Below are 27,010 nucleotides of genomic sequence, written 5' to 3' on the forward strand. Positions count from 1 at the left end.
TTTTTTTTTCCCCCTCCTCTCATATCTGGACATCAGGATTATATTTCAGGAGTGTCATGTTTGCATTTAACAATTTACTCAGCTATTTTTAAGGCATGTTAAATGATTTTTATTATCATACTCTAGTGTACAAACGTATATTTCTGTTCAAGGGTATGAAAAAGTAGTTAAGAAGTGAGATAATATCATAAAAGCCCCCATGTTACCATCACAGACATGTTGGATTCAGAAAGAATGTAATGTATATATTTTTTTTTAGATTTACACCTCATCCTGCCAGCTAACTGAATTATTAGTATCTCCATTAGTAGCAGATGGATGTGCCCTGAGGAACGTAAACATGTGCTGTGTGCTCTGTTAGGCCTGTTTTGCCTCCAAGAGATGAGATGTGTGACTGATTTAAAAATTATTTCCACACATCTCTCAATAACACAAGTTCTAATTAGCCTTACAACTGTGCATTATTATTATTATTATTATTATTATTATTATTATTATTATTATTATTATTGAAGTAAAAATGAATTGTTGTATGTGCCTGTATCATGCTGACCTCTCCAAACTACATTTTTTTTGAATGAAAAATGAATTCAACTGATTCAATTATTTAGCAAAAAAGTACCAAAAACGACTGGCTTAGGACAGGAAAAACAAGCAAGAGTTGGGAAAGAAGTTCCCCATGAAATGGGAATAATGTACTGCTTAACAGCAGTTTCTTCAGTGTTTCGTTTCGGGAAGAGGGTAACTTCATCTTTGCTTGACATTAACGCAGGACAGTCAAGTGTGAAAGTTGCCAGTTCCCATATAAGGCACAAATTCCTTTGTCTTGTAGAAGCACAGGAACTGAGCAGTGTGTCTACCGACAGTTAAAGGCTATATAGCCATGCAAAGTTGCAGATTTAATATTTAAATGAATATTAAATGGTACAAATGAGATTCAACTACAAATCCCTGTTCATTTATTTTATTTTATTTTTTTTAACTTTTTGAGCAGAGAAGTCAAGCTAAATGGCCGCACACTTCTGGCAGTGTTCTATTATTAGCTTTGGTATCAGTTATGTGGACATGGTGATAATAATACTATTGCTTCATTTTAACTAATCTTAACATTAGTAGTGATGCACTGTACATTTTCAAGTACAACCCCAATTCTGAAAAAGTTGGGAGAGTATGGAAAATGCTAATAAAAACAAAGAGGAGTGATTTGTAAATGTACTTTGACTTGTCCTTATACGTTTTTTTGTTTAAATACATAGTACTTTACCTAATCAACTGCATAGTTGTTTTTTTAAGGAAAACATTTATTTTGAAATTGATGCATGCAACCCTTTCCAAAAAGGTTGGGACAGGGGTAATTTAAGACTAATAGCAATGTGACAAGTTGAGATAAGAAGGTGATGTGAAACAGGTGAGGCAATCGTCTAATCATAGTATATAACGAGCCTCCAAAAAAAGGCCTAGTCCTTCAAGAGCAAGGATGGGTTGAGGCTCGCCAATCTGCCAACAGAAGCATCAGCGAATAATCCAACACTTTGAGAACAACATTCCCCAAGAACAAATCAGTAGGATTTTCTGCATTTCACCTTCTACAGTGCACAATATAATTAAAAGATTCAAGGAATCCGGTCAAATCTTGGTGCGTAAAGGGCAAGGCAGAAAACCACTCCTGAATGCGCATGAAACGGCACTGTCTTAAAAACTGTCATGAGTCTGTAATGGATATCCTGTCATGGGTTCGGGAATACTTTGGTAAACCTTTGTCAGTCAACACCATTCGTCGCTGCATCCACAGATGCAAGATAAAGCTTTACTATGCAAAGCAGAAGCTATACATCAACACTATCCAGAAGCACTGCCAACTTCTCTGGGCTCGGTCTCATCTGAGATGGACAGTAGCACAGTGGAATCGTGTTTTGTGGTCGGACGAGTCAACATTTCAAATAGTTTTTGGACAAAACAATCATCGTGTTCTCCTGGCCAAAGAGGAAAAGGACCATCCAAGCTGTTATCAGCGTCAGGTCCAAAAGCCAGCGTCTGTCATGGTATAAGGGTGTGTCAGTGCCCATGGCATGGGTAACTTGCACATCTGTGAGGACATCATTACTGCAGAAAGATGTACACATTTTGGATCAACATATGCTGCCATCCAGAGCAGGACAATGCCAAACCACATTCTGCCCGGATTACAAGCGCATGGTTGCATAAGCAGAGAGTGCGGGTGCTAGCATGACCTGCCTGCAGTCCTGACCTGTCTCCGATCAAGAATATGTGGCACATTATGAAGCGCAAAATAAGGCAACGAGGGTCTCAATCAGTTGCACACCTGAAGAAATGCGTAATGGATGAATGGTGGAAAATTCCGCTTGCTAAACCAACTGGTATGTTCACTCAGCACTCAAATGCTTAAGTGTTATTAAAAGAAAAGGTGATGCTACACAGTGGTAAACAGTCGACTGTCCCAACTTTTTTGGAGTGTGTTGCAGTCATCAGATTTGAAATGAGTGTATATTTTCAAAAATAAATTAAATTCACAAAGTGAAACATCAAATAAGGTTGATGTGTTTTCAATGTAGTACAGGGTGAAGAGAATTTTCAAATGACTCTTTGGGTTTGTTTTTTTTTTTGCATTTTCCATACTGTCCCAACTTTTTTGGATTTGGGGTTGTATATTAGCCAGAAAAGATGACATTGTCAACTTCAGACATGGGGACGCTCAGGCAATGTACAGTTGAAAATTTTCTATATGTCGCAAAACCAGCAGTTTTCTCATTTATGTTTAATATGATGTGCTATTAATAAAGCTTTTAATAATGATGTGTTACATTTCAAAATGAAAGGTAAGGCTTATGGACACAAAATTTGTGATCATCATCTAAATAAATGCAATTTCTTGAGCAATTGTTTCACAGTTCTAATAGTAATAATAATCTGGTGCTGATACGCCAGAAGTGTTTCTGTATTTGTAAAACCAATACTAACGCTAACATCACCAAATCCTCAATGTCCCTCATTTTAACACATGAACTTTGCTCTGATGTGTATAATTATGACTTTATTCTTTAAATATTGTGATTCCCCCCCCCTTGTAACATTGACTGTATTCCTGTAATGTAACATTATGAATAACATTATGAATATTGCAAAATTAATTATTATTTTTTTTTAATATTATGACTTTATTCTTTTTTCTTTTTTTTTTTTAAACAGTGGCTCTAAAATGCAGTTGTAGGGTTGAGGTAGAGCCTGTCCTTGATGAAATGATATGACAATAGTTTAGACCTCTTCGATTAGGTTCATGGTCTTTGGCGATATAAACCGCCAAAATGGAAAACATCATCTGACATACAGTTCTGTTTTATGTTTGATTGACACTTGTGCAGTTGGCTCTTGAGTAGGTGGGAGATGCTCCAGTGCAATATTGTGTAAAGCATTTAGTTGAGCGTTTGTATGCTGGTGTGTTATAGGTAATGCCAATATTATTGAGTTGATGAGCAGAAACCATCATGGTGCCATTATGCTAATTGTTATGAAGGAATCTTGCCTTGTTCCCATTTCTGTTCTTTGCCTTGAGAAAAATTAGGAATAGGTGATCAGTACCGCTGTTAACGATGACTCAAGGGTGAGTTAAACAGCTTTATCCATCCTTCATAAAGTAGAATCTGCTATATGGCTGCTTGTGGTCTGCTGATGGGAGTTTCCTAATATTCATCCATTTATTTATTCATCATCAGTAACTGCTTTATTCTGGTCAAGGTCATAGTGAATCCAGAGAGCACTGGACACAAGCTGGGGATGCACCCTGGCTGGGATGTCAGTCCAGTGCAGGACACTATGGACATGGACGGACACACACGCACTATTTATTGTAGCCAGTCTGCTTACTGGCTTGTTTTTGGGAGGTGGGAGGAAACTGGGGAATTCTGAGAAGACCCACACAGACACTGGGAGAGCAAGCGAAACTCAGACAGTCACATGAGCTCAGGATCAGTGGCGGCTGGTGATAAAAATTTTGGGGAGGGCACAATCAAACTGAAAATCACACCGTTAGTTATATGGGACTGAATGTAATTGTTAAATAGCCATTTAACAGGTGATAAAACTGCTAAAAATGGAAGATTCGACTCCTAAAGCATGAAATAAGGTACCACAAATCAGTGAATTTGAGTTTAATGTGGGTTTATTATCAGTAATAATGTAATCAAGGTAATCACTCAAACTGTAAATCACCCAAAAAAATCACTAATGTTGCCTAAACAATGGCCAGTAGAAAATACATGAAAATAAATGTTGCCCTTGCCTTCTAATGCCAATCCTGTAGCCTACATCTAGCTGTTCATCAATGCTATGCTTCCCAAAAACTGTATCCTTATAGTACTGTCAAGATGGCTGTGGTTACTTTCATGCCGTTTGCTTTTTTCAGAAGGATGTTTTAAGTCTTGTACCCCCGTCGTTGTCCACAATGTTTCAGTGTCATGACTTTGAAACAGCAAACAAGGAAAACAATCAAATGCATGATTTGCATCACATCCAGCTAGCTAACTCCGTTTGCCGGAGAAACCCTGGGTGTAAGCTCATCCGCGATCAATTTACTGCTGCTGAATTTGTAAGTTGGGTCAATCTGGTCCAAGTTCCTTTATCCTTTATTTTTTTTTATTATCCCCCCTGCCCCCCCTCCCCCCATTTGAAAGCTTTGCGAAAGGGTTTTTTTTTTGTAAAAATAAAACCAAATTTTCTTTCATCTGGAAGAAATAATAATTAACAATCTCTTGCAGTGGCACTCAACTGACAAGCTGCTGAGTGGGAAAGAGAGTCGTTGAGAACAGTCCTATCACATGAAGTCAAAAATGATAAAAAACGATATTAATTCGCTAACAACAAAAGTGGGAGTGGCTGGGGCACAATGAGCTCTACCCCGAAGACAATCTGAAGCAAGCCAATTATAGAACAGTCTCATGTCACCGGCTTTTCAAAAGTTTAAGCACCTACGTACACACTCATTTGGCCGGCACCCTGCACACAGATATGAACGAAATACAATATTGATTTTTTTTATTTTTAATTTTTAATTTAATGCTCACGTGACTACCAGGCGAATAGTACGACTAAGTAATTTTATTTCATAATTATTTTCCAATATATATTTAACATGTTTAAGTAGACTTCTTTTCTGGATAACTTGAAGGGGGTGGCACCCCAGTGCCCCCTATTGACCAGCCGCCACTGCTCAGGATTGAACTGGGCACTCTGGAGCTGTGAGGCCGCAGTGCTACCCCCTATAGTCATGATGAATTGTTTGTTAGTGGCAATTTATGCGAAAACTTCCCTATGTAAAAGTCCCCTTTTATGTGAATTGATGTCACATGCTTTTAAAGCAAGGGGAACATTTATATACATTTAGATTTGTCTCAGTTTGTTTTTGTTCTTAATGGTGTGAGCATTAGCAAACACTCATGCTCTAGTGGTATTTATATAATTCATTATATATTTTGAGCAGCTGAGCTCGTTCCATTTTGGCTGTGAAGATGATTTGCAGACTTGCTTTGCTCTGCATGGGGGATTTGTGTGTGTGTGTGTGTGCATGTGTTTGCTCATAGATATGTATGTGAGAGCCAGCGACCTCTTTTAGTCATAAAAACTGTTGGTTAAGATGCACTTCAAAATGGTTCTAAGAATTACAGATTGTTCCTCAGGTAAAGTAGCCATTAAGTACAGCTCAGTATACAGTATGTAGAGGTTGTCATTATGTTTTGATTCAGGGCAGAAATAGAGCTCTCAGATCTGTCTTCAGAAATGGGTTTCTCAAGTATTCATGCTGAGAAATAGCAGTACAAAAACTTTGCTAAGAGGGATTCTGAATCTGCTTTGTTGGATGAGGACATTCAGTCATACTTAGTCATATTCAGTCACACATAAGGTAAACCACTTTTAGTAACTGCAATTAAAGCTGTCACACAACTCAACTTCATGGCCATTAGTTTACTAATGGGTTATAAACATACTACTCATTTAGGACATGGAACCTGAGAAAGCTATGGCACTTTAGTTTGGATTTTAAGCTTACCCTTAAATGTAAGCAGTTCAGTGATCAAAGTGAGGCAGAATATAGTCAAGAAAGCCATGTTTTACTACCCACATATATAATTATTATTGTCCAAATCTGAGTTCACACTGAGAATCAGTGGGGAGAAGAGGAAACATCATCTCATTTTGACCAATCTGGGAGTTTGTCCTTCCCCACCCCTCACCAGTCCTGCCTTCTCCATGCTTGTAGTTGGCTTCGTCCACTGTCCCCCTGCCAGTGGTTTTCACTTTAGTTACGTTTTGTAATAGGTAAATACAATAAGTGAGAAGGTATTTGGGTGAGATTTAATGTGCGTTTGGTACATGCGAGGTCTGCATGAGCAGCAAACATAAAGCAGTAAAGCAGGCTGGGCACTCGAGCATTGTAAATGCGCTTTATTAATAAGACCAACATATGTTTATGATTTGCCTGTGCCAAATTTCCACTCTTTAAAGCAGGGGTCCTGAGACCGGCCAAGAGTGTCTGTAGGAAATAAGGCCACGGCACTAGTTCAGTACAGATTTTTTTCTGTTTCATATACACATCAACAACAAGTACTATAACATTTTATACATGGAACTTCTGTATAAATTTTCCATTTTGTGCACATTACTAGACTCTGTGTCCTCCATAAAACTGCAGAGGAATAATCTAATCTTCAGTGGGATTCCAAACATTCACACTCATTACATTCCCAACATAGGTGTAGCTCCAGGGTGAGATTTGAATTTGAACCCCCCTGAAATATTTTACGACCGTTCCAAATGCTTATTCGTGGATGGTTTAAATGACATACATACAGTGGGACTGTACTGTGCAGTAATTGCACTTTAATGATGTTTATAAAAGGCCAAAAAGTCATCATTATGATTCCTGGTTTAACCACCGCAGATATCAAATAATCACATTTTTTGGCTTTGCCGAGAAACAGAAGACGCATGCATTTTCCTGTTTCAGTTTGAAAGCTACTAGCCAGCCAGCTCCTCTCTGGATATTTGGATATTGAGTTGAGAGACGATAAAGTGCAGACTTGTTCGCACAGGAAGAGAAAAAGAAGGTTCGTTCTGGTTTTATAAGAGAACATCATTTTCTCTTTATTACTAGCATGCTATTTTAATCATTATTTCATAGGTCCATTAATGTTAATAAACATGGCAAGATTGGTTGTCTTTACTTGCCAGAAATTATTAAATGCCACCGCTGGTATGTCGTATATTTGTATTAGTATATTTCCTCATCAGCTGGTATGCCACTGATTCCCAGTGCTGCTTGTTATGAATGATAAATTTGGAGTGTCACTAGTGTGACACCCATGTGTGGTAGGTGAAATGAACACTTGCTATAAAAGGCATTAGTTTACAGGAGAAATACTTGTGCCAAGGATTAGTGGTGTACCTCGTTAGTGCTTGTCCATATTAGCAGCTTTGCCTGAACTCCGTAACAGGCAATCCGAGGGCTGAAACAATACTGCCCAGTGTCTTTATGCTTGTCCCATTGTGAATGTAATCCATTAGGAATTAAAGGATGAAACACGTGAATTATGAAAAGCCATTAAGCACTTATGCCCAGAAATAGCTTGCTATTTATCTCCGACTTCAGATCAGCGGTTGCCATGAAAACAGCATTTCAGGCTGGCTTCCCCTGCCATCGTGATTGCTTCACGCATCCATGGATTCAAGTGGAGAACTGGACAACATGGCAGTAACCAGAATGATGGGAATTTGTTTTTGAAAACATTTTGAAAATGGCAAATAGAGGCTTTGCTATTACGTTTTAATATAGCAGATCCATGCCTGTTAACATACTGAAAATGAATTGTCATGTTAGATGTCAGCTGGTGTACTTGAAATTACATTTGATTTATTTCTTTCATGAGTGTCAATATATAATTAAATGAGCTTTTTCAACTTGAATTTGAATAAGGTCCAAAATATGCTGCCATAACACAGGTAAGGGTAGTGCTGAATAACTTTTTAACATGAATAAAATATTGACTGTGGCTGTATCAGTTTGCAGGAAATATAATGCATTCATTTACCAAAGAGAAGATTTACACTGTCAGTTAAGTTTTGGAACACTGGGAACTTCTTATGTTATTAGAGTTTATTCTCTTTTCTTGCCACAGACCAAAGAAAACGATACAGAATAGCGATTAAATTAAACCTACATATTCGTGAAACTTAACTGGTCACTCTCAGATCCTAATGAGACTTAATGAGTGTTTTTATTAAAAGCAGGTACACTCAGAGGGTAAATCAGTTAAACAATTTATTAGTAATAATCTCTCTACCCATTCCTTGGTTTGGTTTTTAGCTTTAGGACCATTTAAAATAATAAAATAAAACAGTGAAAATACTAAAATAATAAACTTTGTTTAAACTTTTGACTCAGTGTATGTCCTTGTTACTGTACAGAACTTCACAAACACTGAATACAGGAAATGTACATGCAGTTAGTAGTGTCTACAGTAAATATTTGAGGGAACCATAAACAATTACTTTTCATTCCAACAAGATATCCCATTCGACTGGGGCATGATCTTTTGGAGCATAAAAACCTTATTACATCGTTGATCCCCAAGCCACTACAGATGGAGTTCATGGAGTGCTTTTGTGCAGTAGTATTGTTGTTCTCCCATCTTTATTTATTTTATTTTTTTTACAGGAGCTCCATCACATAAGGTTTAGATATTGATGGTAATAATATAGGTTGTAATACTGGGATATAACAAAGAATCAGTATGCACCAGGGAGGCATTTGTTTGACTTTGTTGCGTGTGTAGCAGCTGCTTTGATCTCCAGGAACCAGATGAGGTTCATTTCTGCTCACTGTCTTTGACTGTTCACTGGATTTTCAGTGAGCTAGAGATGGCAGCCTGACCTCTTAAATGGGGAATTTCATAGATATGGCCATCACTAGAACATCATTATGATTTTATATTGGTCCACCACAGGACCCAGAGACCTGGCCATTTGAAATTCATTCAGGTGCTGTTGGCTTTTATTATAAACTTAGACGTTTTCTGGTCATAGTGACTCTATTGTCTGATTATATAATCGAAGAGCCTACCTCATGGTTGTTGTTGTTGTTGTTGTTATTATTATTATTATAATTATTATTATTATTATTTTTTTTTATTATGAAACCAATGACTTGTTGAAGCCATACATCAGATCCCCTCACCTATTTTCAGCCCTCACTCGAATACAGACTGTGGGATCATGTCTGTAGATTATCTATTATTTTAATGTTATCCTATCCTGTATGTGAAAAGCAGCTGCACCATTATATTTAGCTGCTATGCATGCAGCATAACCACAACACTGCTATTCTGCTGATTAAAGTTTAAACCGTTAAGCACGTACAGTCCTCTCTGAAAGTATTGGAACGGCAAAGCCGATTCGATTATTTTTGTTGTACAATGAAGACATTTGGGTTTGAGATCAGAAGATGAGCATGAGACGATGGACTAGAATTTCAGCTGTCATTTCCTAATAATTACATATAGATGTGGTAAACAACTTGGAACATGGCACCTTTGGTGGACAGACCCAATTTTTTGCAAAAGTATAGGAACAGATATTTACTTTAAGACTAACACTTAATATTTGGTTGCATATCCCTTGCTTGCAATAACTGCATCAAGCTGGAGATCCACTCACATCACCAAACTTTCTTTCTTCTTGCATGCTGATGCTTTTCCAGTCTTGTACTGCGGCTTCTTTGAGCTGTTGTTTCTCCCTTTAATCACCTCTTCAGGAGCTGAAATGCATGCTCAGTTGTGTTAAGGTCTGGTGATTCCCTTGGCCAGTCTAAAACCCGACTAAAACCTTCCATTTTTTTTCCTCAGATGAAGTCATTTGTTGAGTTGGCAGTGTGTCTTTTGAGTCACTGTCTTGCTGCATGATGAAATGCCTCCCAATAAGATTGGATGCATTTCTCTGTAAATTGGCAGACAGAATGTTTCTGTAGACTTCTGAATTCATTCTCCTGCTACCATCATGAGTTACATCATCAATAAAGATTAGTGAGCCAGTTCCAGAAGCAGACATGCAAGCTCAACCCATGACACTACTGTACCTCCACCATGCTTGACTGATGAGCTCGTATGTTTTAGATCATGAGCAGACCCTTTCTTTCTCCACTCTTTGGTACGTTGGTAGAGGTTAATCTTGGTCTCATCATTCCATAGAACTCATGTTCCAATATTTTTGATCCCTTGAAAAATGGATGGGTTCAACAAAAGATGTTCCAAGTTGTTTAAATGTAGATATCAGGAAATGAAAGATACAATCCTGATCTATCGTCTGATATTCATCACTTGATCTCAAAAACAAATATCTTCAGTGCATTACTAAAACAAAAGAAGCCTTTCCAATACTTTCGGAGGGGACTGTTGGTTGCATGTAATGATTTTTTTTTTTTTTATTTGGTTTTGTTTAGTATTTTTTTCCCTCCCCAAACTGCTGCAGGCTTCTGGGAGAGGCGAACAATTCTCCAGAATACATAAAAGCTTTAAAAAATGGGAAGCACTTGTAGAAAGCTTTTCACTGTGAGACTCATAATAGAAAATGGAAAAAAAAAGTGATGTGCAAAGAGAGACGGTAGCCAAAAATCAACCCCAAAAAGCAATGAATGAATAGAATCAATAAAGAATCACTAATGCAACGATTTAAATAAAACCATTCCTAGGGTAGATGGAGTAAATCAAAAGCTCATAAACCAGCAGTGAACATGGCTTTACATCACTGTGTTATTCTTAACTGCTGTGTGATCCAATCGTTACTCATCCAGTGTTTTTAACAATTACCCTGTACACCTCCCCGGTGGTATACCACTGAGACCCTGAAGTATTTAAACTAGAGATGGCATGATACCACTTTTTCTCCCCAATACCAATACTTGAGTGGAGCTGATGATAATACCCATTCCAAATAGTTTTCTTTGAAAACGACTAAGCTTTTTTTTTTTTTTCAACTGATGCATTTCACAGCAGTCACTTACAATATAATGAATATAATAAGTATAAATATAGTAAATAAGTATAGTAAAATCAAAAAGATATCTTTAACTAAAGTCTCTTTATGTAAATCTTTCAGTTACAAAAACGTTTTTGCTGTTATTGGTCCGATACTGATCCTAGGTATCGGATCAGTGCCATCTCTAATGTGAACCTTGCGTTTATTAGCCCATAAAACAAACAAACGAAACCAACCCTTGATCGTTCTCTTTATGGCTGTCTCTTTGACTTTTGACTTGGGGATTTCTCATGACGAGGGCGTCTCATTTCTACTTTGGTGAAAAACGTGGATGAAAGTCTGAACTGTCCTTCTGAAATAAAGATTTATTCATTTTCTTACAGCAGTAGTTCTCAAAGTGCGGTCAATAAGATATAGGCAGGGGGTCTATGATTGTTTTTTTTTTTTTTAATATGACATGATAATTGTGAAATTACTATTAACAACTATTTATAGAGATTATTCGGTTGTTTTAGTTCGAAGCCCAATTGACTGGTCATCAGGAATTTTAATTGTTATACATGTATGCTTTTCAGATATGTGCTTGTCCATTTTGTAATCAAAAGCTCAATAACTAAAGAAGCATAAGGGTCCATGGTTCAATCCAGCACTTGAGTTACTGTCTTTTTGGAGTTTTGAATGTTCTCCCAATGTCTCTTGGCTTTCCTGTGGGTTCTTCGATTTCATCCCTCCTCCCAAAAAGGATTCCCCTAGATGGATTGATTATGCTAAATTACCCCTAGGTGTGAATGAGTGTTTTGCATGGTGCTCTGCAAAGAGTATTCCCAGCCTCCACCCAGTGATCCCAAGATCCAAGCCTCTGGATCCAAGGCCAAGATGAAGATAATTGATTGAATGAATAAATATTGTAAGCTTGAGTGTAACAAGCTTGGGTTATTTGGTTTGAATTTTCAGGTATAAAAAGATCCAATTCATGGGTATGGTAAATACAATTAAAAATATAACAGCAAATACTGTCTGAATAACTTTAATATTTGTACGGCTGGATTATAATAGTGCTGCAATCGTAATGGGGTTTGTACGTTTTTGTTTACACTGAAAGGGTCACTTGCTTCAAATTGTTTGAGAGCTTTAGAGTAGATTTTAACATGCTTTTATTCTCTTTTATAATTTGTCATTTTTTTTCTACTTTCCAATAAAATGCTTTGGGCTGGTTATACAACCCAGTGGCTTTACTACTGTGCATTAGTAATGTGCCTGATTTCATGGTTGCCTCCATTTTCCATTCTTCCAATACAGCCTGTGTTCTAATGTGTACAACAATCTGCTGACCCTGGTGGCCCTCTGGCGTAAACCAGTGATGGCATGCCAACTGAATGTTTCTTAAACTGAGGACTAGAATGCTAGCAAAGAAAAGTTTCATGTGACCAGTCTGTAGACATTTTGTTTGTGGAGAACTTTTTGTTCTTTCCTCTCTCAAATTCTGTTTTATCTTCGTCCATCCACTAAATCTAGTGGAATTAATTAGGGACTAGCTAGATTGTGTCTGGGCATGTTATCCCATGAATCACGCTATTAGCAAATACAAAGTGTGGTCATTATTCCCATGTCCTCACATTTACATTTAAAATGGCTGTAAAAGCCCCCTCTCATTCATGTTCAATGCAAAACAGTCTGCTGGTAGTAAAGGGGGTATGAAAGTATGCTAGAGCTTCAATGCTCTCAGTTGTGCATCTGTGGGATGTGTTGCTCTTTGGCCTGCTCTTACATAACCATGAGCCCAGCTGAGTCTCACAGGACTGCAGCCATGTGCCACTCCAGTCTGCATCATTACACAAACTTCTACACAGCACAGAGGCTCCTACTGAGCATGATAAAGAAGGATAGAGAAAGGATAAATAAATATAACAAGAGCAGGATCACTGGGTTATCCCTGTGCCTTTTCCTGTTGTTGTTTCCATATCCTATATATAGCATGCAATCGGTGGAAGCTTCCAATGCGGTGGGGTGGACAGTGATGCTCTTTCCTTTTCTGCTGAAATTGCTCATGTGGAGAGGTGATTATAAAGTAATAACTGGTTTGTGATGTTTAGTTATATTTTCTGTCATGAACACAGTGTCACAAAGCTTAGTACGTCATTACAGGGTCATCTAGGGCCATCTATCAGTGGACTGCAGTCCAGTTGACAACCCTGGAAAGCATTTCAATGGTTCGACATGAGTACTTGGAAACCAAATACAGAACTGTTGGAAACATGTGGAAAAGAACAGGTTCAACATCTCTAGTTTTCAAAACACGAACCAGCTCAGTTACTGTAAGTCCTCTGTTTTAGCCAATCACACGCATTTATGTAAATTATTTAGCTGAAGGCAGCTCGTCATGCCAGAGACTAGTTACATGACTAGAGGCATTATGGCAGAAAGGGGAATGTTTTAACTGACCTTTTGTAGATTTAAAAAATAATAATAATTTACCCTCTCTGGTATGATTAGTGAACTGACTACATGACTTGCTTAAAAGCAGTTGACGACAAAAACAAAATGTCTTTGGATGAGTACGTGTTTGTTCTCCACATAAAATTCAAAACATGTGTCTTAACTGTTATAGTGACGCATAACACAACTACTTCCGATTCATGTGACTTATTTATAGCCATGACCTAATCAATAACGTTTAAGCATTTAAAGGTTATTGTTGTTACCATTCAGGCCTCTTTAGTTGCTTATTAGGGCCTTTATGTAACTGGACCTTCACACATTTTAGTTGAAGGTTGCTTCGCTGGAGAAGTTCTAGAAAAGACAGAGAGAGTCTTTGTTATGCATCACTGGTGAACATGCCTCCCGCTCCAGAGTGAGACTGTTTTGTCTTCGATATTCTGCAACTTCTAATAATATTTGTGTCCTGTGACCACCTTACTATTGTGGTGTGACCACATCTAGGATGTGCTGGAGCCAACAGAAAGGAAAAAGTCTTATTTATCATGGAAAGCTTGGAATATTAGGTCAGATTTGCCAAAACAAACATGTATACATGTCCTCAACCAAGCATGAAACAAGATCTGGTTACTCTCAGTAACAGTATTATAAAGCCAGCATGCGGAGTTGGCGTCTTTCTTATGATATTTTGCAGATTGTGTCGTCTTTTTTTTTCTTTCTTTCTTTCTTTCTTTCTTTTTTTTTCTTTCTAGTTTTTGTTGCTTTGTTGCTAAATTGTTACTAAACAATTCGCATGGTCAAACAGATTTGGATGTGCTTTCAGGCCTTCTACACTTTTGTACTATTGCTCCTAAAGAATACATACTGTACATAGTATATCAATATTCATACTTTTTTCCTTTATGTCAAAATATACTTCCAATTAGTACATAAATGTCTGGATGTTACTAAAAGTTAGCTCATGTTAGCTATGTATTTAAGGAACTGAATATTAATATATTTGTCTGTTGGTTGACTGTAGTTGCAGAGATCCAGACCAAAGCTTGAGCAACAAACTTCCACTGGCCTTGATCTTCCATGCTTGATTGATTTTTTTGGGGGGGGGTAGGCAGTGACTTTGTTAGGCCATGTCCACTTTTGATTAAAATTTGAATACAGATATGGATAACTGGAGCACTAAAAAGATAGAAATACAGGTATTGCCACTGTCTAGCATGAGCTACCACTCAAGATTTCAGTGAATTCGTGGAGTGGAGCATGCCAAAACAATACAACACTCAAATTTTCAGCCCAATCAGCAGAAATCAACAAATTATCACTTATATACACTTCATAAAAAATGTTTATTTTAAGAAAAGGTAAATTATTGAGCTAAAATGAAGTAACTGCTTGCTGTGAGCACTCTTCCCAATGAAATAAGTTAGCCCTTATATCTGACAAAATTGTACTTTTAGGATTCAGTGGGGCTAAAAACGGGGCTACAATTTTATAATAGGTATTCTTAATAAGTTACCATCGCCTGAAAATAACAACCACCGGCATCCATCCTGAAATAGACAATAGAGAGGCTAATCTTTAATGGATTTTGCTTGAAAATATGATGCATTTGTATTTATTCTTAAGTTTTATTACTGTAATAGCAGTAACAAAGTCAGACCAGGCTGTACCTGGAAGCCACGATGATGCATCAGATTTAAAAGAAAAAAAAAATATTATAATAATAAACAGCCCCCACTTTACTATAATAAGAAATGCAGTTACTGATTTTAATAGACTAACTATTAGAAAGGTGGTTGAAGGTGGTGGCATTCATTAGCGCTTCACATCACAATTTAATGGAGGAATGGTGGTTAGTGTCTCCTAGCAACAGTGTATATTGTTATTATGAAATATGCACTCCATTTAGGAATGAACAACGGTTGTGCTGGGTTGAACACTGATGACAGAAGCAGGCCTGCAAGAGATTTTTCTTCATGTCGCAGTCTGAAATATCAGGTATGACGTGGGGGGGGGTCGAGGTCAGAACTGAGCCACCATTAATTTGTTGGAGGTTGAATCATATCTGTATGAGGATGAGCGCTGATGGAATGTGTAGCACATAAATACGTGCACACACACACACACACCTGTTACACTGCAGATGAGATTGCAAGCATGCAGAGAGGCCAGTGATTATGCTATGCATTTAATTTACACGGGTAGATACAGAGACAGAAGTGAGCCAGGAGTGGCTAGGATGAAACTGAGATTAAGAAGGGGGTTACATCAGGTAAGAGATTGAAATTATCTGATCTGTGAAACTATGGCTGATCTATGGAAAGAAGCCATTTCAATTGGGTATGTTACTACCCAATTTTAATGAAGCATGAATTAAAAGTAATGCATTTAGATACTGTAGAAAGATACTGTATTTGTTGTTTACTGCGACCTTTTTAGGCCGTTGGTGTAAATATTTTGTGACTTTCATGAATATCACCTTCTTGAGACCTTCAGAGTAGTATTTATCAATATCAATGTCATAGAACCATCATTATCCTTCATATGCACGTTGGAGCTATGTGCATAACAGCTTGTGAGTAGGTCAGAGCTACAGGTAACCTATTCTCCAAAGCTAGTGATAGATTCCTGTCATCTCCTGCCATCTGTTATTGGCTGCAGAGAGTGTATTTCATACTTTTAGGAGCAATTTGGTATTCCATGGCTACAAACATAGGTTAGGATCAATAAGTTTGTAAAGTTAGTTGGATTTCAGTAACAAAAGTCTGGCTCCAGGGCTAAATACTGGAAGCAGAGGATGAAAACCTGTTTGGCAATTATCATTAGAGAAACACTGTCCACTTTTTTGCACTTTTTCACTTTTTACTGACAATAACTTGTAGCCTGGGAGCTGATTCTCCCTCTCTTTCCTCATCTGACAAGCACGGGGATGCTACGTCTGTGGCTGCAATTGGAAAATATTTTTGTTGGGAGCTGTGGGATTCCAATCCCAATGTGGGAAGATACAATACAATAGCTTATATGATCTGGTCTGTAATTTGTGTTGTCATTGTCAGACTCAAGCTTCTTCCTGTGGCGGCTGTGGCTCAGGTGGTAGAGCGGGTTGTCCACTAATCGTAGGGTTGGCGGTTCGATTCCCGGCCCACATTTCTCTACATGCCGAAGTGTCCTTGGGCAAGACACTGAACCCCAAGTTGCTCCCAATGGCAAGTTAGCGCCTTGCATGGCAGCTCTGCTACCATTGGTGTGTGAATGTGTATGAGTGGGTGAATGAGACACAGTGTAAAGTGTTTTGGGGGAAAAAAGTGCTATATAAGTGCAGACCATTTACCATCTGATCAGATAACGCTTTGATTTCCCTAGTGAGCTGGACAACGATCTGTTGTGTTAGAATATATAACATGTTCACAGCGTAAGGTAATTCGGTGTATTTGAAAATATATGAAATCCAGTCAAATACCGGTCTGCCATTTCAGGCTAATATCAGATCAGTACATCCCTACTCTAATAAATCTAATATAAATTATATAACAAAATTTATATAAAGTTTTACATATAAATATATATAACAGAATTTCAACCGGAATTCATAGCACATACAGTGCCACATACTATGCACATTTTCCTCCCTATAATTTCACATCCCATGTCGTCAGACATTTTTTCTGGTACATCAATAGTGATTACTGATTACATAACTGCCACACTGACTTTGCTTTACAGTTAACATTGTGTAAGATTCCAGTGGAAGTACACTGCATTAGTAGTATGCCAAGGTTAGTGGTTCTTGCTGTTATGGTTTATTGAAGGTCACCTGAAAAGATACGGACTCTACGCCTTCAGTGTCTAGGACATGAAAGCAGACGTCAAACTAAAACCCAGTGGTGGTGTTTTGCATAATTTTATAGCACTAATTTCTGTTCATAATGCAGCTAACAGCGTTAGTCTTGGCTGTACACTAAAATAAATGATTGGACTTCCATGGTCTCTTTTACACATACCATTTCCTATTTTGTGCTGGATTCTTGTTACCGGCTGTGGCTCAGGTGGTAGAGCGGGTTGTCCACTAATTGTAGGGTTGGAAGTTTGATTCCCGGCCCACATTTCTCCACATCTCGAAGTGTCCTTGGGCAAGGCACTGAACCCCAAGTTGCTCCCAGTGGCAGTCTAGAGCCTTGCTTTGGAGTGTGTGTGTGTGAATGGGTGAGTGAGAATCCATTTCATTTTTATTACTTAGATATGGCTCTAGGCATACTGCTTTGCTGTGTGTATCTACATTTACGTTACTCGATGCCTATGTATCAGTAGAGTTGTTACTTGTTTGTGTTCAAATACCAAGAAAGAAATTGGATTCAAGAACCTACTACTGACATCAAAAAGCACGAAAGCTCAGAGGCCCATCTGGTTGGTGTTTATAGTAACTATATTTGGAATATTTTTTTTGAAGTGGAAGATGAAATATTGAAAATGCTTTTTCTTCTTTGTGTCGGGGTAGGGCTAGCAATCCTCTTCAAAGGTGTGACTCAGGACGTGACATTTAGGATGCCAGTACAATCGGCACCATCGTGTGTTACAGGGGTGTCCAGGGGTGGTGTGAATATAAGAGAACTTGAACATTCTCTCTAGCAGTATAAAACACAAGTCTGCTTTAATAAACCTGAACTTAGACCTAGTCTGTTTCCCGAAATCGGTGTTTTAGTTTAATACATATTAGTGCACACTTTTTTATGATTTATGAAGCTTAGGGACTAAAGCTCAGTATCTTCTTGATAATAAGAGCACCCTCATGCCAACCTCCTTTATAATATATCAGATGACCATCTTACAAAAAGCTAGAATCATAAGATTGTGTGCATGGCAGGTTTACATCACAAACATTGAATCACGTGTAAGAGGCTTTGAAAAGATGTAGAGCGAGAAAATAAAACGTATCACTCAAATAGTGAAATGTATTAATCATTCTTAACACTTCACACTTGTTCCCATGTTGCTCTCCATAAAAGCTGGAGACAGCACTGAAGCTCAAAGCTTCTGCAAACACAACCTGCTCACTCGGCCTGCCATGCTGTTTGATGGGAGTGTGTTAGAGTGACTGCTCTGTCTGTCTGTGTTTGTTCACACTTCTGTTTTGCATCAATACATCATCGCAAGATGTGTTTACTAGTCGAACTGGTGCGTACCTATAGAGAAAGATGCCTAGGGTAATAATTACATTTCTAATAGTCAAGTTCTCAGATGTAATATACTTGATGGAATATGATTAGTGAGTGTGGTGTTTTTTTTTTAATTTTTTAATTTTTTTAGGCATGCACTGAAAAGAGAACGCATATAATGTTAAACGTGTACTGGGTGAACTCTTAATGGCAGTTGCTTCAATTATATAGCCAGTGAGGATAATTGATGTAGATATAAGATACATTTTTAACCTTGCATTCCAAAATGTTTTAAATGTTCTTGCTTTTTATGTTTGATATATTTATCAATATGAACTGGCTTCACCTCATTTAGCTTTAGAAACGCTTGACTTGTCCAGCTGCTGAAGGACTTTTGTCTGAAACATCCCATTTCTTAGAATACTGCGCTTAATATTTGCTACATCCATTATTATTACTGAAGCATACTACAGTTACAGAGTACCGGCCTGAACTATCGTCTCTGTCCAGCCCTGCCTAGGTGTTGTCTCGAGCATATCCACTGTGCACCCAGGCAATCTGACACAAATCTGGTTCGAGCCCTAGAGTCAAACCGTCTGCGCAGCGTGTTTGTGATGGTTAACAATTAACCGGACCAATCAAATGACTGTGATTTGTGAGAAGCATAAAGGCATTCTCTTAAAGAGACATTTCTCTATTTCCATACTTCAACTCCCATAAAACAAAGGAAGAAATGTAACCAAATAGTTTTATGACTACTGTAACCTTAAAGAAATGGACTTTTAAAAGATCTCGCTTCATTATTGTATATTTTTACGCATATTTTGGCCCCAAATGAATTTTATACCATGAGATCTTGATATACTGTCATCTCTAATGGTTATATCGTGCGGATATTGAAGTCCGAGACTGATTTACTGGCTTTTTTACGTCACTTTGCTCACGTAGACCACACTTCCCAAATGCGTCATAACACTAGCCATCACCATAAAATGGTTGATTAGTTGTCACTTTGGAAACACTTTCTCACTGTTAAAGTTAATAAACGTAACACTACAAGGGTAAGAAGCTGAGAACAGCTGGGCCAAGGGTTTCAGTTTTTAAAAGGCCTCTTAACAATTCCACCAGATTTTCTTTTTAAAATAGCTGTCTGTTATTTTGCTAATGCAGTCCATTATGGATAGTAGATTCTGAAGCTTATCTTGACCTCCATGCTTTTCCACTGTACCAGGATGGACTCTGTTGAGTAATGCACTCAAGGAGCATCCATTAACAATGTGTTCTTTTTGCTTTGCTCATGGGCCTTACCTGCTGTTGTAACTATGTGAAGGAGTCTGAGCACTACCAATAAACACACTTGTTCTTGTTTAAATTTATTATTTCACATGCTTCGATCTTTGCTGTATTGAAGCTTGAATGCAGGGCTTTATCCTAGAGCAGGGATCATCAAATGCTGGCAGAACAGAAACGTACTCATTAACTGCTGGAAACTCTGCTATCATTAGCTATTAGACTTAAAATATGGGTGCTGTTATTTAGGGGCCATACTTAGGAAAATAGAAACAGTAAGAAGCAAGAATTTAATTGAGGAGGAATTGGTACTGAAAAGCTAGTTTTCCACTTCAGTTTTATACGAGATGATCATCTTAAGTTGAGCATTGCTGTGGTGTTTAAAAAAAAAAATTGTAATTGTGAAGATGACGTTTTAATCTTACTATACGACACATGAAAAGAGATGTTATTTTACACCTTTCTGAATTTCAAATGGCATGCACTGCATTTAATGCACTACATAGCCTTGTAGTTTACATTTTAATCAATGTAATGTCAAAACTCCCCACCAAATGTTGGTACTTGATTTAAATACATTATTATTTGAGTGAGATGTTGATGAGACAGTTTGGCCCCATGTCTAATCTAATTTATGGCCTTATGAAGCAGGATCCAAATAGCCATATACTAATTAATATTGTATCCAGATGATCTATGATGCTGGAAACGTGAATACATGTATATGTGATGTGAAATCATTTGTGAATTTTGGCATACCAGCTTTCTTTTGAAATTGTCTTCTCTCACTTTGTCTTTCATACATAGATACTAGTATTCTTGCATATTCCAAATATTATGTTGCAGAAGGGTGAAGCAAACATGATTAACTGGGACAAATACAGGCAATATTAGTGATAGGCTTACTTATATAAAGTCCAGACCTGGGACAAAACCTACTTTCTGACCAAAATATTTTGATGAAATGGACCTATTCTGCATGTTACCGGATCTGCGGTGCTTAGTCTGAGCCTGTGACGGCTTCCCTGGATGTGTCCTGTGATGGTGGGGATGGTTATGGATGCAAATCCTGGGAATATAAAATAAAAGAATCAGTAGTGTTCCTCCCTATCTAGTGAGGCTGTAGGATTTTGAGATGTCATGTACAGGTAGATAAAGTGCAGTTACTGCCATTGACTGCTCTTTACTGAGAGTAAGCAATTCTGTCCAGCAGAACCACAGTCGGTTGAGGGGAAAAATGGATATACGCCGATATTTTTTGAAACCAGTAAAGGGGTTGAAACTGAAACAGTAACATCCTCTCATACTGAGCAGGAAAACAAGGTGTGTAAATGTCTATACGAGTTCCAGTTTACGTGAACATGATCTGAGCAGATCATAAGGAAAGAATGTACTTTGCCTGTCACTGTAGCAGCTAAACCCATATAATAATAGCTTAGCTGTGCCTCCCCTTGGCTAGCGACACTAAACTAGCCTAGAAAAGTTTTACATTTTATCAGTCTGGTAGACCTACAAACGGTAACACCCGAGGCAAGTTATGATCAATGCAACTTTTTCTGATCATAAAATTACTGAAAGAACTGTTTCACTTTGTAGGTTGGATAGGTTTTGAAAGTAACATGAAAGTAATATAATTAGTAATCTGATCACTTTTTACATACGGTAATCAGTAATGTAATCAGATTACAATTTTAAAGTAGTAATTAGTAATCTGTAGTGGATTAATTTTTTTGAGTAACCTACCCAACACTGGGTATGTCTGATCGATGTGGTGATAATCAATCATGGCTGGATTTTTGCAACCTTGAATTGGCGCAGAGAAAATGTCTAAATTTTGATAATCAATTAAAATGAGAAACCTCGATTCCTGGATAATAGTACAGGTTTAACTATCCCAACGATGTACCTTTTCTGTATTTCAGTATGTCATTGCAGAATAATAATGTTTTTATTGGTCTGCTCATCGACAAAGGCATTCTGTTTCCTAATAAGGGCTGCCAAGGAAGTGGGGGTTATAAATAGTACAGTAATGGTTCTTTGTAATATGTATGCATTGCTGTGCTGTGCTCTCTGTGTGTGTGTGTGTGTGTGTGTGTGTGTGTGTGTGTGTGTGTGTGTGTGTGTGAGAGAGTTCTCATGTAGGCATTTCTGTATACGGTTCATACTACAGGCCTGCAAGTCTTCTAGATGAATATAACGCACCAGAGAGCGGGGTAATCCAGTTTGCATCAAGAGATCAAATGCCCAATTGGAAGTTAATTTAGATTAAATTAAATGGATTTTCAGCCGGTACAATTTTGCTGGACTGCTGTGGAAAAAAAACATTAGAGATTAATTTACAGAATTAAATAGCTCTTAGTATTGGGTTTTAAAGAATCTTAGAAAAAAGTTGTCTGGACATACAAGCTTGAAAAACTCTAATAATATGTAATCAAGATTTATTTTTAGTCTGCAGTTTTTATTGATGTTAGCAAAAAATATGCTGAATACATTGTTGTCAAATACATTAATTCGCACATTTCCAAGGAGATACATTTCAGTCATTAATATTTTGTAGAGGCACAGTGGTGAAGTCATTACTATTACAAACATGAAATCATATATATTTAGGGTTTGTTGTAAGAACTAGGTCCTGAATTGTATTAGAGTTTTAAACCAGACTGAAATGTAGCTGATATAAAAAATATTTTACCTTTTACATATGCTCTCTTTCCATACTACATTACACTACATAATGTTTCTTCTGTTTCGTCCTAGGCAGTAGGACTGAAGCCTTAGAGACATTGACTACGTTTACATAGACAACAATAATCTGATATTAAGACGATACTCTGATTAAGAAACTAGCATGTAAACAGCGATTATCGATGACCTTAATCCGATTAAAATCATACTCGAAGTAAACACAAATCGAATTAAGACATGTGGAGTATTCCTGTTTTAGTCGCATTATCGACGTGTATTACAGACATGTACGCACCTTAATCACACTATTAATGTCGTGTGGGATTGATTAACAGCACACGTCATTACGTCCTCGTGCCACGCCGTCCGACGTTCCCTCCAGAATTTCACGTATCGACATACAGTCCGTCTTCGTTATGGTACCGTATACAGTTTTGGGTGTTTTTATTTTTAATTTTATGAACGCTTCAAGTGCAGTTAATTATTTGTCATGCTGTACGTGCTAATAGACGACCGCTTGAAGCCGTGGGCTGCGTCCCAAACCGCGTACTTGCCAACTATATAGTAGCCGAGATACATGTATTTCTCCTATTATGTAGAGGGTAAGTACGCGGTTTCGGACGCAGCTGTGCTCTCCTGTTTGCCGTCAAACGGTTGAGCGCTGCCGTGTGTGTACGTGTCCTGTCACAAAATGCGGTGAAAACTCCCACACGACGTTAATGGTGTGATTAAGGTGTGTACATGTCTATAATGCACGTCGATAATGCGACTAAAACAGGAATTCTCCACATGTCTTAATTCGATTTGTGTTTACTTCGAGTATGACTTTAGTCGGATTAAGGTCATCAATAATCGCTGTTTACATGCTAGTTCCTTAATCAGAGTATCGTCGTAATCGGGTTAATAATATCGGATTATTGTTGTCCGTGTAAACGTATTGAGTGTCAGTGTTAATTTAATTTTTAGTTGTAGTGAAAGGCGAGAACATGTTTTCTTTTTTAGGGCACAAACGATCGGATACTCCATATGCTTTGTTTACACACAAATGAACTGTACCCACAATCTACAGCGCCTCTTCTCACAGAGCAGAATTTGTATATTCTACAGCAGTGCGAGGCTTATTGTAACGGATCTAGAACATAAACACATTCAATCCAAAGCATATATTTCCAAACGCTGACTTTTCATTGCATTCCCTTGCACAAATACACCCGTACACATTGTCTATATTAGGCAGAAGGTCTCACCGTGGCCAAGCTGTTTCAACTAGCGCTGAGATGTTATGGAAATCTGCTCTTCTAGTCTGCAGCAAGTGAAGATACAGAGACATAGAAAGCGGAAGAATATGGAGACAAAAAAGGGAGAGAGAGAGAGACTGATTTAGTAACTTGAGCTAAAATAAACTAAAACCTGCAGACACTGAACAGACGCTACTGTGTACTGATCTCACTTCCAAAATGAGTGTTACAGAGCTCCTCTGGAACAGAATATGTGCACTGTGCACACGTCTGATCTGAAATGAGATTGGACTAACCTGTGATCAGTTATAGCTATAAAAGAAGTTCTAAACTCTTAGGACCTGTCGGACGGTCTAGACATAAAGTCCTCGCTTAATCACGTGTTTTTTTGTTGTTTTTTTTTCTTCTCCCTATCAGTGTTCTTGCAGTTACTGAATAATTCCGAGCAGTTATTGAATAATAAGCCTGGACATTAAGGGATTACATCTCATTTAAAATTCACGTCTGTTGGACAAAGACGTTACTGAAAAGGACGTTCAAGAAAGCTGCAGATGAATCAATAACGATGTGTTTTCCGCCCTTTTGTTTCACAGCTTGTGGCCAACGTGCTGATCTTCTCCTGCACCAATATAGTCGGGGTGTGTACACACTACCCAGCAGAAGGCTCACAGAGGCAGGCCTTCCAGGAGACAAGAGAATGCATTCAGGCCCGTCTGCACTCCCAGAGAGAAAACCAACAGCAGGTGAGGACGATGGCTGCAGGTAACACAGCTTGGAGGACGTATTCCTATTAGCAATGTCTCACCAGTCTAGCATGCATGTAAACGCATTCTCCTAATCCTGATGGTGTAAGGAAGAATGAATGTGACAGGATCCTAAATACACTGTCTTAACATTTGTAATTAGGCTGTTTCCAGAGAAATGTGATGAAGGCCAGTGTAGATGAGAGAGCAGTTATATCATCGCACTAATGATTTAATATAAAGCTCATCGTGAAGGCACACAATGTAGACCTGAGCTAATCAGAGCTGGCAGAAGATAAGCAGAATCTTCCAGACTGCCCTGAGCCACTCCACTGTATTCCACACGTAGCCGGGTGACGTCAGTGTACAGCCACTGTTGTCACTGGTGATGACTCCTTATAACAGGGGCTGATGGCTGGGGGAGCTAGCGAGAAGGAGGGAAAAAATGTTCACCACTCAGTTCTGAGTCAGAAATTGACGACCCTTGATGGGATGAATAAAATAAAATCAAGTCCTCTTTTCTTCATTTCCAACTCGCCCCTTCCCTTCCTCTGTTTCTGTCGTTCCTCGTTCGCAGGAACGCCTCCTCCTCTCCGTGCTTCCCCGCCATGTTGCCATGGAGATGAAAGCCGACATAAATGCCAAGCAGGAGGATATGATGTTTCACAAGATCTACATCCAGAAGCACGACAATGTGAGGTAGGAGAGAGAGAGAGAGACGAAGCCCAGCTACTCAGTAGGAGGGTTCACTCTTAATCGCTTTTAAACCTCCAAGTAGAGACACTCTGAACTTGAATTTGACCTTCTGCCCTGGTTCTTCTTCAGTGACTGTTTTTATTGACGATATTAATGGATTCATGTAGAGGATCAAGAGGGAAAAAGATGTATTCTAACTGCAAAACCTGTAACTGTGACTCGAGATAAGGAGCAGTTAAATGAGTGTAGCTTCCTCATACAGTAGATAGAATTACAATGTACAGTCTAATTCATTAATAAACAAGCACATTCAGGGAACAGGGCTGGAGATGGACAGGAAGAGGTACCTGTAGAGGTCACCTTTTTAAACTAACTTTAGCACCATCTTGTGGTTTGAAGAGGAACCTCTCATTCATATCAGGCTTCCCTCCTTATTCCTCCTATCTCCAACAGACGAAACATGCACGCGCACACACATATACACACACACACACACACACACACACACACACACACACTTAAACGCGCAGTCTCATTCTGTTTCTCTACATCTCTCTCCCTCTCTCTGTCCTTTTCTCTCTCTCTCTCTCTCCCTCTCTCTGTCCTTTTCTCTCTCTGTCCTTTTCTCTTTCTCTCTCTGTCCTTTTCTCTCTCTCTCTCCCTCTCTCTGTCCTTTTCTCTTTCTCTCTCTGTCCTTTTCTCTCTCTCTCTCCCTCTCTCTGTCCTTTTCTCTTTCTCTCTCTGTCCTTTCCTCTTTCTCTCTCTGTCCTTTTCTCTTTCTCTCTCTGTCCTTTTCTCTCTCTCTCTCTTTCTCTCTCTGTCCTTTTCTCTCTCTCCCCCTCTCTGTCCTTTTCTCTCTCTCTCTCCATCTCTCCTTTTCTCTCTGTCCTTCTCTCTCTCTCTCTCTCTCTCTCTCTCTGTCCTTTTCTCTCTCTCTCTTTCTCTCTCTGTCCTTTTCCCTCTTTCTCCATCTCTGTTCTTTTCTCTCTGTCCTTCTCTCTTTCTCTCTCTCTCTCCTTTTCTCTCTCTTTCCCTCTCTCAGTCCTTCTCTCTCTCTCTCAGTCCTTCTCTCTCTCTCTCTGTCCTTTTCTCTCTCTCTCTGTCCTTTTCAAGCATGCACACACACACACACACTTAGACCCACAGTCTCATTCTGTTTCTCTCTCTCTCTCTCTCTCTCTTTCTCTCTTTCTGCATCCTCTCTCTCCCTCTGTCCTTCTCTCTCTCTCTCTGTCCTTTTCAAGCACGCACACACACTTAAACCCACATTCTCATTCTGTTTCTCTACATCTCTCTCTCACTCTTTCCTTTTCTCTCTCTCTCTGTCCTTCTCTCTCTCTCTCTCTCTCTCTCTCACACTCTCTGTCCCTCTCTCTCTGTCCTTTTCTTTCATTCTTTCTCTCTCTCTCTGTCCTTTTCAAACACACACACTCACTCACTTAAACCAACAGTCTCATTCTGTTTCTCTCCATCTCTTTCTCTCTTTCTCCATCCTTTCTCTCTCTCTCACTCACACACACACTGCACATTAGGCCTGATGAGAGCTCCTTCCTTTTCAATTTCATCCAACATTTAGACTGAACTTCCACTTTGATTTATTTGAAATCCCAGTATATTTTGTCTTGTTTATTATAAATATAGAGAGGTTTGGGGTTTTAGTGGAGTGCTGAATGGTGGCATTTGTAAAAGTTTCACATGATGAATGGAGATTCACTGGAGGGGAAAATAGTAT

At 38.5% G+C, this 27,010-nt stretch overlaps 1 protein-coding gene across 2 annotated transcripts in view; it reads left to right on the forward strand.

Moving 5' to 3' along the window:
• The window catches only part of adcy5 (adenylate cyclase 5), an 86,836-nt gene that overhangs the window by 23,624 nt on the left and 36,202 nt on the right, over positions 1 to 27,010 (forward strand). For both annotated transcript variants that reach the window (XM_053626555.1, XM_053626557.1), the window contains exons 3-4: positions 24,433 to 24,582; positions 25,160 to 25,281. In XM_053626555.1, coding sequence (XP_053482530.1) covers positions 24,433 to 24,582; positions 25,160 to 25,281 — 272 coding nt within the window. The remainder of the gene's footprint in view (positions 1 to 24,432; positions 24,583 to 25,159; positions 25,282 to 27,010) is intronic.

Source organism: Ictalurus furcatus, chromosome 6 (genome assembly GCF_023375685.1).
Source record: "Ictalurus furcatus strain D&B chromosome 6, Billie_1.0, whole genome shotgun sequence".
Taxonomy (NCBI): Eukaryota; Metazoa; Chordata; class Actinopteri; order Siluriformes; family Ictaluridae; genus Ictalurus; species Ictalurus furcatus.